At 45.1% G+C, this 17,634-nt stretch overlaps 1 protein-coding gene across 1 annotated transcript in view; it reads left to right on the plus strand.

Annotated features, from left to right (window-relative positions):
* The window catches only part of arhgap35a (Rho GTPase activating protein 35a), a 63,038-nt gene extending 49,177 nt beyond the window's left edge, over positions 1–13,861 (plus strand). Inside the window, exons 3-7 of the mRNA XM_076141339.1 lie at positions 216–357; positions 5,898–5,975; positions 7,524–7,655; positions 9,358–9,463; positions 9,904–13,861. Coding sequence (XP_075997454.1) covers positions 216–357; positions 5,898–5,975; positions 7,524–7,655; positions 9,358–9,463; positions 9,904–10,390 — 945 coding nt within the window. The 3' untranslated portion in view covers positions 10,391–13,861. The remainder of the gene's footprint in view (positions 1–215; positions 358–5,897; positions 5,976–7,523; positions 7,656–9,357; positions 9,464–9,903) is intronic.
* Positions 13,862–17,634: the final 3,773 nt, after the last annotated feature.

A 17,634-nucleotide genomic window follows, 5' to 3' on the forward strand; every position in this document is an offset into this window, starting at 1 on the left:
GTGTGTGTGTGTGTGTGTGTGTGTGTGTGTGTGTGTGTGTGTGTGTGTGTGTGTGATGTAAGTATATACTAATGTAACATTATTTAAGGTCAGGGTCTCTTAGCTCAAATGTCAGAAATGCTTGCCTATGTCAGCCTTGTCGGAAATAATATGAGAATGTTAAAATGCTCTTTTCTTCCCCGCCAATCATCTCTTCCATCCCTTCTTTTCCCCAGAAACCGCGGGCCAAACCCAGGCATTCCATCTCGAAGCCCATCGAAAGCAACTACTTCGGAATGCCGCTAGCCACCGTGGTCAGTCTGGAGAGGCCAATACCAGTCTTCATCGAGAAGTGCATCCGCTTCATCGAAACGACGGGTAAGGATCTATGTAAATGTACGTTTTAAATGATACTGATCTTGCCCACGTCCAGAAGTTTGGCAGGAATGCCTAAGACCACCTGACTCTTACATGGCTGCCATTATTCCAGAATTCTGGGCGAATAAATGGCTGTCACAGTGGAACAGCTTGAAGGTTTGGATGTTCTCATGGTGTCGGCGTTGCGTTTCCTCTGTGTTGCCCTTGACCAAGGCACTGGGCTGTTGTCGGTTCGTTCACTCAAAAGTCGCATTTGATGAGGTTTGATCTCAAGAGATTTCTGTTTTTTGATAGACCGGTAGAGTCTGACCTATTGTGAGCAGAACCTGTGGGCGTCGCACACAGATGCACAAAACACACATTTTCAATCTAGTGAAGATGTGAACCATTCACAGGTCAGTATTGACGTCCAATAGTTAAGTGTTAACTGTTTCATTGGTTGTACGCTTTATATCTATACATTCCCTTTGTTCTTGCCCTTTTTTTTATTATTTGATTCACATCTTTGCACGATTTTTCAGTCTATAGTTCCAGTTCGAGGCTGGTGTAAATCCCCCTTCATTTCTCACCATTCCACCACATGCTGTGTGTACATGTTAGTGTGTAATGCACCTCAGAATAGCTGGGTGGGTCACATTGAGTCACTCAGCCTCAACCTTTGCTTGAATGCTTTCACAGATACATTTTGGCGTTGTGAAAATATGAACCCTAGAGCCTAGAATCAGTTAGTAAGTCGAGTATGAATGGTGCTGCAAATAGGCACACCCCCCTTCTAGTGTGAGCGTATGAAAAAAGGTGTAGACACAGTTACCGGGTGCGCTTGAGGAAGAGTACAGGGGGCTTTCACAGACTTGGGTCTTCAATAAATCACATACACGTTTGTGTACCTGCACACTCTTATTCTTTGTGTGGATTTCATAAATGCTCGTGCTTGGCTGAGCTCGCAGCTTAACATTCGCGGGTGCTCTGGGGACCGGGAAGGTGTTTTAAATTACTTTCTGCGTAACCCAAATAGTACTCTCGTAAAAGATAAAGCTAAATTAAATGTGATAAGATTCATGGACCAGCAGGTTTTCTCATCTGCGTTGGTAATTATTTACCCGTCCTATGGGTTTTGTCATCGGCTCAATGCGGCAAAGTCACGTCTGAGAACTCCCAAATTGGTCCAAGCGAGGCCTCAGGCAGATCATTAACAGCCTCTTTTTCTGATGCTAACGGTTGCTGCGAGCTCTACGCAGTCATCAAATCAGTGCAATTATGAGAAAGACCAAGTGTCACTTAAAGCAACAAGTAGTACATGCAAGATGTTACAGTGGTTGTGTCTTTAAAACCCTGATATTGTTTAATTAATCCTGCTGTTGTTGTGGATCAGCGGCAGGCTACAGGGCTTAGTAGATACAGTATAGGTTTTCACTTTATCTACACAAAACATCCAAACCCTCTCTTCTCCTCCACACACTTCAGAATGACTTGTATCTTCCACCTTTGAGCTGTCGAGCCGGTTGAAGCATTGCCATGGCGTTTTGACACGTTACACTCATGCATTCCACTGTAATCTCTCCGTCCCGATTAAAGACGTAGTGTTTGTGCCTGCGTACTCTGTGGTGAAGTATAGGGGCGAGGCTAAACGCAAGCTCACCCTGGAGCTTTCATATCTGCTCACCCAGCAGTCAGTGTGAGGTTCTTGAACCTGTGCGCGTATCTACACGTACGTACACACTCGCTGGCCTTGTTCTTTTATCTGCATACACACTTTCTCCCACCTCTTGCTCTCCCTCACTCCCTGAGCATTTCTCCTAATCCTCTGCTTCTCCGCTCCTCTCTTCAAAGCGCTAGAGCGGCAATTTAACAGAATGTAAAGATTTTGGTGACCGAATGATGTCCGAATGAAGTCACTGACATGGATTACTTAAGTGAACTCGGTTTTTACAAAAAACAATGTCAGTGACCACCTTGGGTGTAGTTTTTCGTAAAAACTACTCATTTTAGTATCCATTATGCCTCTTCGCTTGTACATTTAGCTCATGAGCTCGGGTGTCTCTCAGAAGTATAAATCCATCTCTCTCTCCCTCCCTCCTTTTCTGTCTCTCTCTCTCTCTCTGTCTCTCTCTCTTTCTGTCTCTCCCTTTCTCTCCCTGCTTTCATACCCTCAGCCGTCACATTTTACATCTTTCATCTCTATTTTTTTTCGTCATCCAATTGTTCCCTCTCAAGCCTTTTTATTTTTTCTGCTGCTTTCTCCTCCATCTCACTCCCTACCCTCACTGCTGTGGCTGCTTCCTCCTTTCAGCGTGCTGTCTGTCTGTGTGTGTTGGTGTGTGTTTTAGCCAGTGGGAGGCCAGGCTGTTGTTGGTAATGTTCTGCCCCACAGCTTTTGTCTCTCTTCAGATCAATATCACATTGTAGGAAATTGGCAGAATGTTTGGGCTCGGCTCTTTTCTGCACTATGTGTGTGTGTGCGTGCGCCGAAATATTTACTTTACATCCCAACATATACAGATATTGAATGACACACCCATACTGAGAACCACTGGCGCTGGAACGGGAAATGACTTCAGATGTATTATTTAGTTTTGATCAGAGTCGTCAGGTTTACTTATCCTCCCTCTCTGTCTGTCTCCGGCTATAATGGAACTTGCAGGAAATGACTGTAGAGCGCTGACACTACATCGGCCTGTAATGGCAGGGGCGCACATAAGCGGAATGAATGCACGCACGCCCTCGGAAGGAAACTACACGAGACCACTAAGCAATAAAGGCTCATTTCAATGCAGAGAGAGAGATGGAGAGACAAGACAGTTTCTCAGTTATTACTTGTACTTACTTATCATGGTCTATAAAATACAAATGTCTTACAGTTGCCGTCAAATTTAACATCACGTATTCATAAAAGTTCGATCTGTCTTTTTACTGGCTTCTCCTTCTCTGTGAAATGTTTCTCTCCCGCATTTCCCTCCTCTTTACGTCCTGTGAGTGATCCATAAAAGCATACGTTCACCTTGAAAATCTGAGCTGCTTAAGTCTGATGCTAAATGTTCCCCTCGTTCTTCTCTGCCCCCCCCCCCCCCCCCCCCCCCCCCCCCCCCCGGTGTGCTCTCACTCCCTGTAGTGTCTCCGTGCTGTTTTCTTTAAACTTTCCCTCTCGTCTCACCACTGCTTTTGTTCATTTTCACGCACGCAACCACATTGAGTCAGTCCGCGATCGTTTCCCCAAATCATTTTCCTTTGTTTTACCGCTGCTGCATGTTGCAAAAGTGCATTGTCATTCCCCACCAACTCCTGTCTGAAAGCTAAGAGCTCCTCTGATCTCAATTGAGGCTTTCTCTGTCTGTGTCCGTCCAAGCATGCGCTCAAATATGCACAACCTTGTGAACATCTTCATTGCAATGAAGATTCTGACCTCTGACTACGTTTAATACTTGAATTCAATCTGTGCACTTTTTATTTTCTTAGCATAATAAGTTGTTTGCAATATTTGAGTTTCCTACATCAAATTGTGCAAGAGATTCGAGTGAAGGCAAATGATAACATGATTTACAGATTCAAATTCCTATTTACCCCAAATTCTGTTTCTCATCTCTTATTTGGTCTCCATTGATAAAGCCATGAGTGTTCTGTGGTATTTGGTACAGAAAGCGGCTACATTAAACCCATCTGCAGTGCCAGCTGTTATGTGTGGTCGGCTCCAGCTTTCTCCTCAGCATTGTGGCTGCAGTGTGTTAGGCTCTTCGGGTGGCGAGGTGATGGATGTGTGTTAGCGTGTGTGGGCATATCTACTTGCTGTAACGGCCTCCATAGCGACGTAAAGGGCAGCACCCGGCAACTGCCCGTCCCCATGGTGAACCATGAAATCAGCCTCTGGTTGGCACACTGAAGGTGCTAACTGCAGGAGCAATTATCACTCAGTGAGTGTGTGTGATAGCATGTTTTCAGGCCTGTAGTTTTGAGTATGATGAGTAATGAGTATAATTGACGCTCTAATGTGCATGTAAACGTACTGACGAACATTTTTCTGTCACTCCTTTTCACTTCCTTTGTTGTTGACCTCCACCATCTTTTAGACGTTGTGTTGTTTCCATATTTCCTTCGCTATCTTTACCTTTGATCCTTGCCCCCAAGTGTCCCCGCACTGACTCCCCGCCCCTCTTTTTCATCCGTGGGTGCTTGTCCTATATTGCCCCTCCACCCACCCACCTATCGCTCTGTATCTGTGCTCCCATCCCTGTTTTGCTGGTGTCTGGCTAGAAAAGCTTTTGTGGATAATTGATTGGTAGAAGGAGGAGATCGATGCTCTCTGCCTGGACTGAGAGCTCTCTCATTTCCTCACTGGCTCCTTTCTCTATCTGGCCCTCTCTCTCTGCCACTCCCTGCCTCCCTCACTCCCTCTGGATTGGTCTTTGTCTCCCCAGAGCCACCACGTAAGTATGAAGATGGAGAGGAGGAGGAGGATGAGGGAGGCAGAATGCTTGAAATTGATCTCTGTTCAATCAGGGGAGAAATGTTAATAAATGATGTATGTTTGTAATCTGATACATTGCTCGTTCACAATATGAAGGCCTTGGTTGATCTTACAAAAGGATTCAGATGTGCTTATGCAGATGCTTAAGTTATTGACAAAATGTAACTTATAGCGCCACCCTCAGGTTGATTGGTGTTGAATTCTTTTACATAAATAGTGAGGCCACATGTCCACCAACCTTAGTTCCAGTCAACGGATTCATTCATGAGCTACAGCACTTAAAGGATTGAGCCACGCCCACTCAACTTTTACCAAAAATTCTTGTCCCATTCCATGAGTAATGCTTGAAAAGTTTATCGGCCAAAATATAAACGTGGGAGTTACAGCGCCACCATCTGGCCGATCGGAACCAAACGTATTTAAAAATAATTAACTTTTCAAGACTTCCTGGTAAACTCAGAGGTTCACACGGTCACAGAGATCTTGTAGCTTTACGCAAATATGTGTACGAAAGCAGGTGATGAATTGTGGTGTACAGCCCAGTGCGTTGGTCAAAGGTGATATCAGGAGCTTTAAGCTCACGTGTAATATTTGGGAATTTCTAAAGATAAGCACGAGGTTCAAACGCGGGACCGTCTTCCTGTGATGCAGCTGTGCTCAGACCTGTATTCTACTGTGCCACAGTATGCTCAGTTTGCTCAGATGGCCCAACCTTGAGCACCAGCAAGCTCTAAGGAGGCCTGCAGGAGCTCTTTATGGGGTTAATAAATAGTGGTAATAGTGTGTTTAGATGGTTGGGGACGATGGGAGACGACTTTAAAGCAGCTGTAGCCCTGTTTTTGCAACTGTGCGGGGCTTATCGATATGCTAGATAATGATGTTCATCAGTGAGATCTGGCAGCTGTAGCACTTTCTGTGGCCAGGAGGTGATTGACAAGCTGCTGTCGATACCTGATACTACTGCAAAGTAAATGAATGTTTGTAACATTTACCTCATGACATCTCTGTCTCACTCTCTCTCTCCCTTTCTCTGTCCCTTTTTCTCTCCCTCCCCCTTTCTCTCTCCCTCTGCATCCATCAGGCCTGACCACAGAGGGCATCTACAGGGTCAGTGGGAATAAAGCAGAGATGGAGAGCATGCAGCGCCAATTCGATCAAGGTTCGTCACTCAACTTGTCCTCATCACTCGCATACACACACACAGGTGGACCATGAGACTGAAGGTGTGTTTTTATACACCTGTTTATAATCGTGTTGATGACAGACGTTCCAGGTCAGAGAGCTTTTCGCTTCACCTTCTCAGAGTCGAGACACAGTATAAATTTAGTGATGGTTCTATCAGGCTCTGGATCGTCGGGGCTCCCAGGTTGGTTGGGCCCCTGTGCCTACATTCTGACCGTAGCTGTGCGATCCAGTATGAAATAAAGGCCGTGACAATGTGTGCGTGTGTCTGTAACACGCCTCAATCGCTTTAATTACCCGGGGAGCATCGGGAAACATCAATCCTACCAAGGGAATTGGCCTTCACTGACTCTTCAATCTTCTACCTGCTCCCGAGCATCTGTATGTGTGTGTGTGTGTAGTTGTACTTGTGTATGTGTGTTTGTGTGACTGGTCTGGACAGTTAATTACCTACAGATTGGTTTGGTAAATGAAGCATGCTGGCTGGCTACATGGATAGCAGAGCAAGATGCCGTAGGGGTGAGTGTGCGTAGGCGTCTACGCTTGGTTGAAGATGAATCCAGCCCAGCTAATCGCAGTTGAAGTCCTGTGTCGGATAATTCTGACCCTGGGACCAATCGGACAAGACAATTACAGGTGAAACTACAGCACAGGTCTCTCTTGGTCGCAGTGAAGACTCAGATGAGCGTTACAGGAGACACCGGTGTCCCGAGTGCTGCACTTTACAGACTCTAAATACTCAAACTTTATCTGCATCACACGTAGACTTCCTTCCCTCCGCTCGTCCTTCCACTTTCGCTACCTGTGAAAAGTTATCAGAAAATGGCTTTTATAAATTAAATGTCACTCTCTCACTGCATACCAGCATGAAGAAGAAGAAGAAGAGTGGCGCTCGAGTATTTTGGCTGTCTATGAAAGTGACATGCCGGCTATTTTACAAAATTGGGGAAATGATGTCCTTACTCGCTCACTGACATTGTTTTATTGTAAGATGTAGTATTTTTGAGATGTTTGTTGTTCTCTTACAAGTCTGTAGGTCTTTGAATGGACCTTTATAGAGCCATAGAACTCGTTTTAAAGCCTCTTAAAGCTCCTCTACATAAACCTATAAGTTCAGTTGGATACAAATGTTCGACGTTGCCTTGAAGTGTTTTCCTGCAAGCTTTGACCTTGAAGCCTCTGTATGTTTTTACGGATCTCTATCCTATAGTAATTAAGTATTCTGAGTTCACTAAAAGGAATAGATAAATAAGATGATATGATAAATTCTGCGTAAGGAGGCAGCTTATGCTGATTGTAAGCTGACATCCCTGTCAAACTTATTGTGGTTTTTACACAAGATTCAAAACTTCTTTATTTATTGCTTTATTTAGAGTATGTTGGAAGTTTTAAAAAGCATGTAAACATCCTCTATAATCTGAACCCGACAAACAAAGGTTTTAATCGTTAGTAGCAATTTTGCGTTGTACATTGTCTGTATGTATGTTTTTGTGACGCTGGTGTCGATCTCCTCTTTCTTTGTCAGATCATAACCTGGACCTGGTGGAGAAGGACTTCACCATCAACACGGTGGCAGGAGCCATGAAGGCCTTCTTCTCCGAGCTGCCTGAGCCTCTGGTGCCCTACAGCATGCAGGGGGAGCTGGTGGAGGCCTTCAGTAAGTCCTCGAGCTCGTGTGACGGCACTGTTTGTTTACCCCCCAACCCCTATTCTGACAAGAGGGCCGGCAGTCCTGAACTCTGTAGCCAACTGAGAGAGAACTCAGACGTTTCTCTGTCTAGTGATGCCAATTTATCATCAGCATCCCTCCCTGTCGGAATATGAGTGGGAAAATGATCCTTCCTGCTTACCGAGGGGACAGTGGCAAGAGGGGTGAAGTTCTTCGGTTAGACCTGAGGCATTTTGGTTTTGGGCCAAAATCCTTCCCCCTCTTCCTCAACTTTTCTTTAACGTAACAAGCAAAAGTCTTGCAGTCCAAATCCGCCCACGGGGGCAAAGGGATTAGTTTGGAGCCATGGGAGGAAAGAGAGTGAGCTAGAGGGATGGACGGGAAGAAGTGCAGGTTTCGGGAGGACGATCGCGCTTAATGGAGAGAATGCGGTTGTGTGTCGGCAAAATCAGGTGCTATCTTTCCCTTCCTGTGCCGTGATCTCTCACCATGGAGATTTAAGGTGGAGCTAAGTGCAAACACCATCAGAGTGTGGAGGTGGACTTCAAGTCTGGAATATTCTAACCCTAATTTGTTACGTTGGGACTCTAGTAGTCTTGAGTAGTAGTCTAGTACTAGTCTTGACCTACAATGTTTCTAGGCGAGATGAAGCTGGGAGACCATTCCCAAGATTCCCACTCAAAATCCTGACTTGAAAGATATTTTCACAACATGAAACGTATTTTCTGCTCTGATAATTGTTATTTGTAATCAATGTGAGGTTTATCTTGGCGGCTGATCGTGTGAATACAAGCTGTGATTCTGTTTGTTTCACTGTTTGCGGAGAAAGTTCCGGGGTGGATTTTGATGTTTGCTGTCTCGATGACGTTACTTGAAGTGAGCTGATGGGATTGGAGCTGAGGTTTGGCGATGATAGATGCTGATAGATTTTTGGTTTTGATCCGAGCTGACCTCACTGTGGGAATACAAACCAAAACATCTCTGACTGTAAATCGTGGCCGTTTGCCGGTCTCTCCCTCTCACGCTGCGCCCGGCGGTGACATCAGCTGTCCTGACTCAGCCATCAGGCTTAACACACCCTGTGTTGTGTGTGTGTGTGTTTGTCTTCTTCCTCATGGAATGTGTGTGGTCTTTTACAAGCGGGTCTTGTTTTGGTTTCCTTTTTGAATCTGAACGTGTTGGTCAGCTGTGTTTTCAGACAGTTTTGGAATATCATTCTGCTGACTATTTCAAATGTTGCGAGATGCTGAGAGTTTACATTTCGTGTTTGCTGTTTTCTCGTCGCAGCTACGTCCTGAACGGAAACAGCTGAGATTACATGACATCACTCTTGTTATTCAGCAAATCGTGACCTTATTTAGTGACTGCAGTAGTTTCTATGTGCCCCTACACACACACACACAAAAAAAAGCTTCAAGATTTTCACTGCATTTCATTTCATCGAACACAAATGTGTCCACGTCAAGCGAGCGAACAAAAGTAGTTCTGTATTTGCCGTTTTCATTGAGCGTTTTTGATTTGATTTGTCAAAGTTTGCATAAGAATCAGTGGATGCGAATGCAGGGAGTGATGAAGGATTGTCCTCGGATCAGTCCCTCATCTTCTCCTCTTCCTCCTCTCTCTTTACTCTGGTCGTCTCTTTTTCACTTCCCTTAATCTTTCATCTCTTCTCTCCCTGCTGCCGCTGTAGAGCTCAACGACAGGGAGCAGCGCTTCCAGACGATGAAGGACATCCTCCGCCGTTTCCCCAAGGAGAATTACGAGGTCTTCAAATATGTCACCAGCCACTTGAACAAGTGAGTGAGGGCCACGGTGGGAGGCGACCTGGTCAGGTGACGGAGGGGGGTGGGGGGACGTCAGCTCAACCATCACGCTGGCGGTCGATGTTTACTCACGTTGAGTTATGAGCTCACTAAATATGCCAATTAGTAATCTACTGAGTCAGCTGCAGAATCAGCTTAAATTTAAACTGATTATGAACACAAAAAAACGATCGTGTAGCAATAAGCAATAGGAGGGCGATAGGAAGGTGACTGAGTGTGATGTTGCAGCTCTCCTGATAAAAATGTTTGCATTATGCATTATATGAGATGCTGCATGCCAGAATGGGCTCAGTAGAACAAGAAGTGGTAGATAATTGATCTCATTTAATGGCTGCAGCTTGAGGGCAGCATTGGGCTCTGATCTTCTCTCCTTCCTGCGTTCTGTTCAGTAATTATGTCTTCTCCTCATCCAGGGTGAGCCAGAACAACCGGGCCAACCTGATGACCAGTGAGAACTTGTCCATCTGCTTCTGGCCCACGCTGATGCGGCCGGACTTCACCACGATGGACGCCCTGACGGCCACCAGAACCTACCAGACAATCATCGAGAGCTTCATCCACCAGTGCTCCTACTTCTTCTACAATCAGCTGCTGGCCGAAGGCCTCCCCGGCTCCCCCACCGCCACCCTCATGTCCGGGAGAGGAACCTCTGCCTACTCCTGCATGGCCGGGGGCGACTCGCCCTCGCCCGCTCCGTCCCCAGCCCCCTACGTCCTCCCCGCCACCCCGCCCGTCATCCCGCACTACGGCCCTCCCATCCACCACCACCACCACCACCACCACTCCCACTCCCACCACCATCATCAGTCCCCGCCCCGCTCCCCACCCCCGACCCCCCAATCCCCGATCCCGGCCCTGCTGCACCCCCACCTCCCCCCCACGGAACAACACACGCTGTGAACCAGGGATCAAGGGAACGAGAACAACAAAAGGAACAGGACAGATGAGAATGAGAACCGGGGAGATTTAAAGGTTTGGGATAAAAGTTTGTGAAATTTGGGAACAGGAAGTAGAAAGTTAGGAGCCTGAGCGAGATGCAGTATGATTTGGGAGAATCCCTCGTGTTTGGGGAAAAAAGAAGGCGTTTGAGCCGCCGTCACTTTTAGAAACGTGGACACGCGAGGTGAAAGAGTGGACAGACTGAAGAGCCTTTGAGCTGCAGGTGTGGTTGTGCTCCCTCCTCGCCACTTTACACTATGTCGCCCATTCTCACATGTGGACCCGGCCCTCCTTACAGGGAAGCTACACACACACACACTCACACTTTGCCAGTAGCTCTTTAAGGGACTGGAGGAGGGACGGTAGTGCAGGGAGGGAGAATGTGTAATCCCGGATGAGGAGTTCTTAATCGTACACTAATGACTCAAACACCCAGTGACCGCTCTGTCTCCTGCAAGCCACGCCCCCTCAATCGCTCCGCCTCAAACCACACCAGGAACTCCATATTAGGGCTGCTGTCAGACAAAAATGCAAAACAGAGATTTTTTGAATTATGTCGTAAGAGAGGAAAAAAGTCTAAATATTACCAAAATAAAGTTTTAGGAAAAAAATTGATTTATTAATCAACTTTTTCTCAAAATATGACTTTATTCTTGTAATATTCATACTATTCTCGTAAAGTTGCACAGGGATTCTTTTTGGCTGAAATTATTACGATTTCATTCTCGTGACATTTTGAATTTTTGCCAAAACTTTCACACCTTTTTGTTAAAGTTTGTTTTACCGCCGCATTGATTACAAACGTTTATCAGGACTCACCCGACAGGATTTTCTGTCCTTCGCTAGTCACACATTCCTGTCAGTACAACCGCTCTGACACACACACACACACACACACAGACACACACACAGGTGAATTCAGTTTCAGTTGAGGCGTTATTCCGAGCACAGAATAAAAATCTCAACTAACTGGATCTGCAAGGGAGCAGAGTTGGAGCAAAGCATTCTGGGACGCTTGGCTCCGCCCCCTCTCTGTCAACCTGCCACGCAGCTCTGCTCTGTTTTGGGTTAAGAGTTAAGTTTTTAATCAGTATTTTCCAAAAACTTCCATTGCTCTTGATTTTTTTATCCTCACATTCAAAGTGAAACTTTTACAAAATTTACGATTTTTTTGCAAATTCCGCCTTCAGTGAGGTTGCTGATATTTCAATCTTTAAATTCTGTAAAATCCCAGCAGTATCACTTTCAGGAATCTTTTAAAACAGGAAATTCTGTTCGCTGGTAGTCGGTGTGTGCCCGTGTGTGTGTGTGTGTGTGTGTCTGTGGTTACCTCAGTATCATTAGATTCCCTCTGGCATTTTGGTGGAAAATGAGTTGAGCACATAAACAGTCACTGGAGGAGGCTTTATGTTCTTGTGGGGTTATTTGAGTATTTTAAAAATTTATGGGTTCACCGTTTTAACAAGTCAAAGGTCATAAGAGTTCACTCAGACGGGGCTGTGAATCTTTAAAGCCCCGAATCTCAAAACAGGTGTGGGGTCAGACGGAACCTTGATCATACTGAGGTCACGATTAGCTTGTGTGTGTGTTTCACCTTTCAGTTTAATCTAACGTTCTTGACCTTTGGCCTCTTGTGGCTTCTGTCAGACTGCGGCGACGTTCACGCTTCCCAAGCACTTTCCCCCCCCTCCCAGCACTTTTTGAAGGCACATCGGCATGGAAACGAGAGCCACTGTTCACTTTACTGTCAGTCCACCCTGCTCAACCACACACACACACACACACATGCACACACACACACACACAGTCACTAGGAGCGCACCACTGACATCTAGAGAAGGAAATGGGCATCGCAGCCATGACCTCACTTCCACTGCTGCATGGGCGTAGCAGCGCCTCACTACTGTGGATTCTGTGGCATCAGAGGATCGAGATTCATCCTCTCTGTACGCCAAGGACATTTAACTTGAGTGTCCGGGAACGAGAAATGGTTATAGATGAGGTGAGAATCACTTGAGATGGCTGCGTAGATCAGCGCTTTGTAGCCTTCCTGTCTTCTTTATCTCTCACTTTCCCATGGAAAACGCTGAGCGGCCGCTCTGCAGAATGAGGAAGGAGACTTAGATTGAAGCGCAGCGTCACTTTACGGGTCCAGGCGGGAGATCTGTCACCATCACGTAAACCCAGAACCTGCTCCTGCTGGGCTCAGGGCTGAATGATTCCGAGGTTAACCACTATACTGATGTCACTGTCACGCCACCGCATCCCAGTCATTCCCAGTCCCGATCCGGGAGAGACGGCAGCCAGGAACAGACGGGCCCATTCATCCCCCCTTTGCGCCACCGGAACGGGAGCGTCACGGAATTCCTCGGCCCGGGGCCTGCCGTTACCGTAGAAACCAGAGAGTGCAGCCGAGTCTCTGTGCTCGAGCGTTTGAGTTGCCGCGCGAGGTCACAGAATGAAAAACGTTTTAACACATCACAGAAGTCTTAGCCTGGACTCTCACGGGCCTTTAATCAGTCTACACTACCTATTTACCTTGTGTGTGTACGTGTCTCTGTGTGTGTGTGTGTGTGTGTGTGTGTGTGTGGAAGGGGGGTTGGATGGGGAGGGAAGAGGGACAAAAAGATGAATGAATGGGGGTTATTATGAGGGAGGTGGGGAGCGGCGAGCACTGGTCCTCCCTGTCTGTATGTGTGTGTGTGTGGACGCGTAGATACTGTGAGGCAGCCAAAGACTGAGGGGGGGAGACGAGACGCAGAGAGACGAGACGGGAGAACAAATCTATCAAAATGTGACTTTGGCTCAACGATGACACGCGGCTGCATCGCTATTTCTTTTTCTTCTTCTGCTTTTATTTTTTTGTTTATTTGCAACAATGGTGACAGATGTCTGTTAAGTTAAGATGAGAAAGGAGCAGAAGTTTATTCAGATGGTTGTTTATTTGTACGTTAGGGGCGGGGGGGGGGGGGGGGGAGGTCTAACACTTTGCCCTTTAGTCATCGGTGATAGAGGAAAAAAAACGGTTTTGTTTTTATGTTTTTATTTTAATAATGATTAAAAGAAATACAAACTCTTTTTTGTTTTTTGTTTTTTTAACCGTTTGGTTGTGAGATGAGCCCAGTATAATGCATGATTTCTTCCCGAGCGAGGAAGAGGGCGCAGACACTCTCGCTATTTAAGAGATGATGATGATGATGATGATTTAAAAAAAAAAAAAATATTAAGAAGTAATGTCTGGGAGGGAAAAAAAGAAAATAGATAAAAAAAACAAATGAAGTACTGTAAACTGAAAAGATACAGCGAGCAAGAAAACAACAAAAACATCCTGTCATTATTTGCTGAGTATGGTAATTTGTCTCAATGGGAATGGTGTATACAGCAAGGCCTTATGTGATCTGTATCATAGTTAATAAAGCGAATCTTGTTAAACTTCTGGCTCCTTGTCTCTTTGTTACACGCCAAAGAAATCTGACTGACAAAGTGTGGAATTCTGCTCTGAATCTCAACGAAGAATCTCTAAAATCCAAGGTTGTGCAACATTATTAACAGATTGACACGTTTATTTACACATCAGAGTAACGACGGAGCCTTCAGGTGTGACGCTGTGTGTGTCAAAGCCACAACCTCGCCCATTAAAGCTCATTAAACTCCTTAGATTGATTTTAAAAAACTGTGGAAAGCAACTTAATGACTTATAAAAATGACTAAAAGATAAACAAGATCATTTGTTGTTAGTGAGGAACAGAGGTGATGACAGCTTCTCTTCTCTTGATCCAGTTAGTGAGTCAGATTGATTGAAGGGAATCATCTCATGTTCTATCTAACTGTGGAGTAAAGATTCATAAACAGTCATAAACACTCACGTCTGTGTAGCTGAAGAGGCTGTTTTTAAGGCCTTGTTGACTGTGTCAGGTCAGATCTTGCTGCGTCGGGGTTAAATTGTGTTTGTCAGGCCTTCGAGGTTTCACACACCCGTCTCAGCTGAATATTGGGCCCACAGGGCTAGATGAGGTAAATCCTGGAGCAGTTGTCGCATAAAGACAGAAAGAGCAAAAACAGCACAGTTACGAAAGAATACATGACTTATTCTGAAAGAGAACAAAAATCCCTACGTATGTGTATGTCTGTATTTTGTGTGAAGTGTCAAATTTGTGGAAGTTATAAGGAGTTGAACACGCTTTTATCGTTATCACTCATGAGCTACGACATTATTTTTCACCACCTGTACAGCCCACCTGCACTCGTGTCACGACTGTCACCAGCTCAAGTCCGTCTCCTTCTGCTTCTAGTCCACATAGCTGGAAACAATCACAGCAATGACTGTCTGTTTCCAACTCTAACACACACACACACATTACCACTGCATCACTACTGCCCTCCAGTGTTCTTTAGGTGACACTGAAATGTTTTGACTAAATACACAGAGTGATTTTATCCAGAGCCTGAGGACCTAGAGGGCAGAACAATAGAACAGAAGAGAATCAAATACAACAGGAAAACTCCCAGCAAACAGAATTAAAAGGTCCAGCCCATCGCAATAAATATTTATAAGTATCTAAAATTCACCTTATTTAATGAAGAACTGAAAAACACTTAATGTAGTGAGTGAATAAGAGAAAATAGCGTGGAAAAATGACACTAGTTTATAAATAAATGTTAGAAAGCTACAGTAATGCCGTGAGTGAGCTGTGATTGTCAGATCCCTCCATGATTCACACTCTGGGTTTGCACACGCGACAAGTGGACGCAGGCTGACGAGATTTTAAATATAAAAAACTGAATATCTTAGTAGTAGTAAAATGAACTCAGGTATCCAAAGTAAAAATACTAATTCCACTCTGTAAAACCGGGACCATTAAACATCCTACATTCACAGTTCTGTATTAAAAAGAAGTTTGCATCTACACAAACATTTTTGCAGTAAAATCTTAAGTACTTGATGTGTGTGATATCAGGCTGATAATGTTTTTCCATGTTAAAATGTGCATTTTTTTTAGGATCTGTGGGAGGTTTAAATTCTCCAATCCAACTTTTGGTCCTTAACATTAAGTAGCAAATGCTCTGTTTTTATCTGACAAAAATATTGAACGTCCTTGTCTCGCACTCGGTTTAAAGTTCATTTAAATCTGTGAAAGGACAAATAAGATTCATGGCAAACTGATATGAGAATCAGCTTTCTGTCTTTGTGCCACCGTGTCTCTGCTCGCTGCTGAGGGGCAGCGACGGCGTGGGTAGAGGGAGGGGGGCCGGGAGGTCACGGGGGCCCGCGGGGTCCCTGGCGGTCCCTGTGAGGGCGGCCTGAGAAGGTGATGTAAGGGCTCCGGTCCCTATGAAGGCCTCGCTGCCATTTCGTGGTGCCCTCATCTGACCTTTTCATTGAGTCAAACCAAAGGAAATCCATGTCCATGACCTTTGTGGAGCTTCTCTCCATCCTGGCGTCGGAAAAAAGCGGCGCTGATTGGGGCTGAAAAGGGCAGGCTGGCGAGCACACAGGACGCACGACCCTTGAACTCTGGCCTTTAGTAAGTGTCGTCAGGGATTTGATTGGAAGTCAAGTATGGGCAGTGTCAACATCGCTCCAGTGACGGGACCAAGAAGCCAAATGACTCACAGGAAGTTCACTGAGCTGTAATTGGTTATCAGTTATTTGATTGGATTCATTTGAAATGCCGATTTTGGTTTTCCAGATGATGATGTATCTATACATAACAGATAAACAGAGTTAATGCATCTCATTAGGCGGTAAAAGGGTTCACTCTGGTGTGATGCAGATTGAGAAGAGAGTCTAAGCATGAGAGTGTTTGGGATGTGACCAAGTAACATACCGGTGTTTCTGAGAAGCTGAGAAAATGGAGTTTAGTGTTGACTGGAAGCTGTAATATCACCTGGAATGCACGTTGTCAGCGTTTGAATGCTTTCACCGTAGATCAAAACATTCAGACTTCACATCCTTTCATTTTTCCTATTAAGTTTTCATTGATTTTCTAGAGAGGATGGCAAAACGATTTTGCCACAGACATGGCAGGCCTTTGCGTGTGGCATTCAAACTCAGAGCTGAATCTGAGTGAGCATGTCTGGAATCCTGATATGAGTCAGAAACAGATTCCCATCATTCTGATCACCTTTAAATCTATACAACAGAAACTCGTGGGACGCTGCAACCATCCTCTCACCTCCTGATTCAAGAGATGTGATTTGCACTGGAATTCTTGCTCGGTTACATCAGTCAAACAAAACGAAAAGAAAAAAGAAAGAAAGGAAGAAAGAAAGAAAGGAAGAACTTTGTACTTCATTCATCACTTTCATTCTACATCATCTAAAGTTAAGACTGAACTGTCACATGCATTCTTTAACATCTTCAACTTCGAGGTAGAAGCATAAAGGAAATGTGACGTGATTTGAGCAAAGACAGAATGTAATATTAAGTAGAACAGACTGGAATACAATTTTAATTCACATTATGGATATGGATTGCTGGGTGTGATGCAGCAAATGCATAAATTGATCACACTGCAGGGACTGATGAATATAAACAAGTGAGTCCAGTGATATAATGACGTAAATGAGTACAGAGATTAATCAAAATAACAACACAATATAGAACAGTGCAAGATAGAATCTGTGTATTTTATTGTTTTTCATTCTTTTCTATTTGTCATTGAATTCATACCCTCTATTATACCTTATCAAATTCAATTTTTTATATTAATTTCGTTTTTATTACTATTAAGGTTTTATCATTCGTTTATTTATTATTCATGTTTTCCCCACATAATTTCATTCACTTGTATTTATGTCTGTTTTGGCCTCCTGCAGCCGGGTTCTGCACGTACACAGTTGCGCCACTAGGGGGCTCACTCGCCTCACGCTCCCCGTAACAGCAGCGTTGCTGTGCGGCGCGTGGAGGCGATCACACATCCCGGGGCCTGATAATCGATCGGGTCAAGACGCGGATGTCAAGCAGCGAAACGATGCGTAATCCCGCCGGGTTGCATCTGCGGGAGGTTCCAACCGGAGCCGAGCCGCGGAGAAGGTTCGAGAAGGTTCGGGCTTCACTCGTAAGATCACACGCAGGAGAGAAGACAGAAGTAGAAGAAGAAGAAGAAGAAGTTCATTTGGAGTCATTGTTGCGCGCTGCTTTTGGTTGTGAAGACGTGACGCGCCTGTTTAGAGCAGAAAGTTGTGAGGATGAGAGGAGGAAG

Source organism: Genypterus blacodes, unplaced genomic scaffold, assembly GCF_046128005.1.
Source record: "Genypterus blacodes isolate CSIRO-AG114 ecotype Tasmania unplaced genomic scaffold, CSIRO-AGI_Gbla_v1 ptg000003l_1, whole genome shotgun sequence".
Classification (NCBI taxonomy): domain Eukaryota; kingdom Metazoa; phylum Chordata; class Actinopteri; order Ophidiiformes; family Ophidiidae; genus Genypterus; species Genypterus blacodes.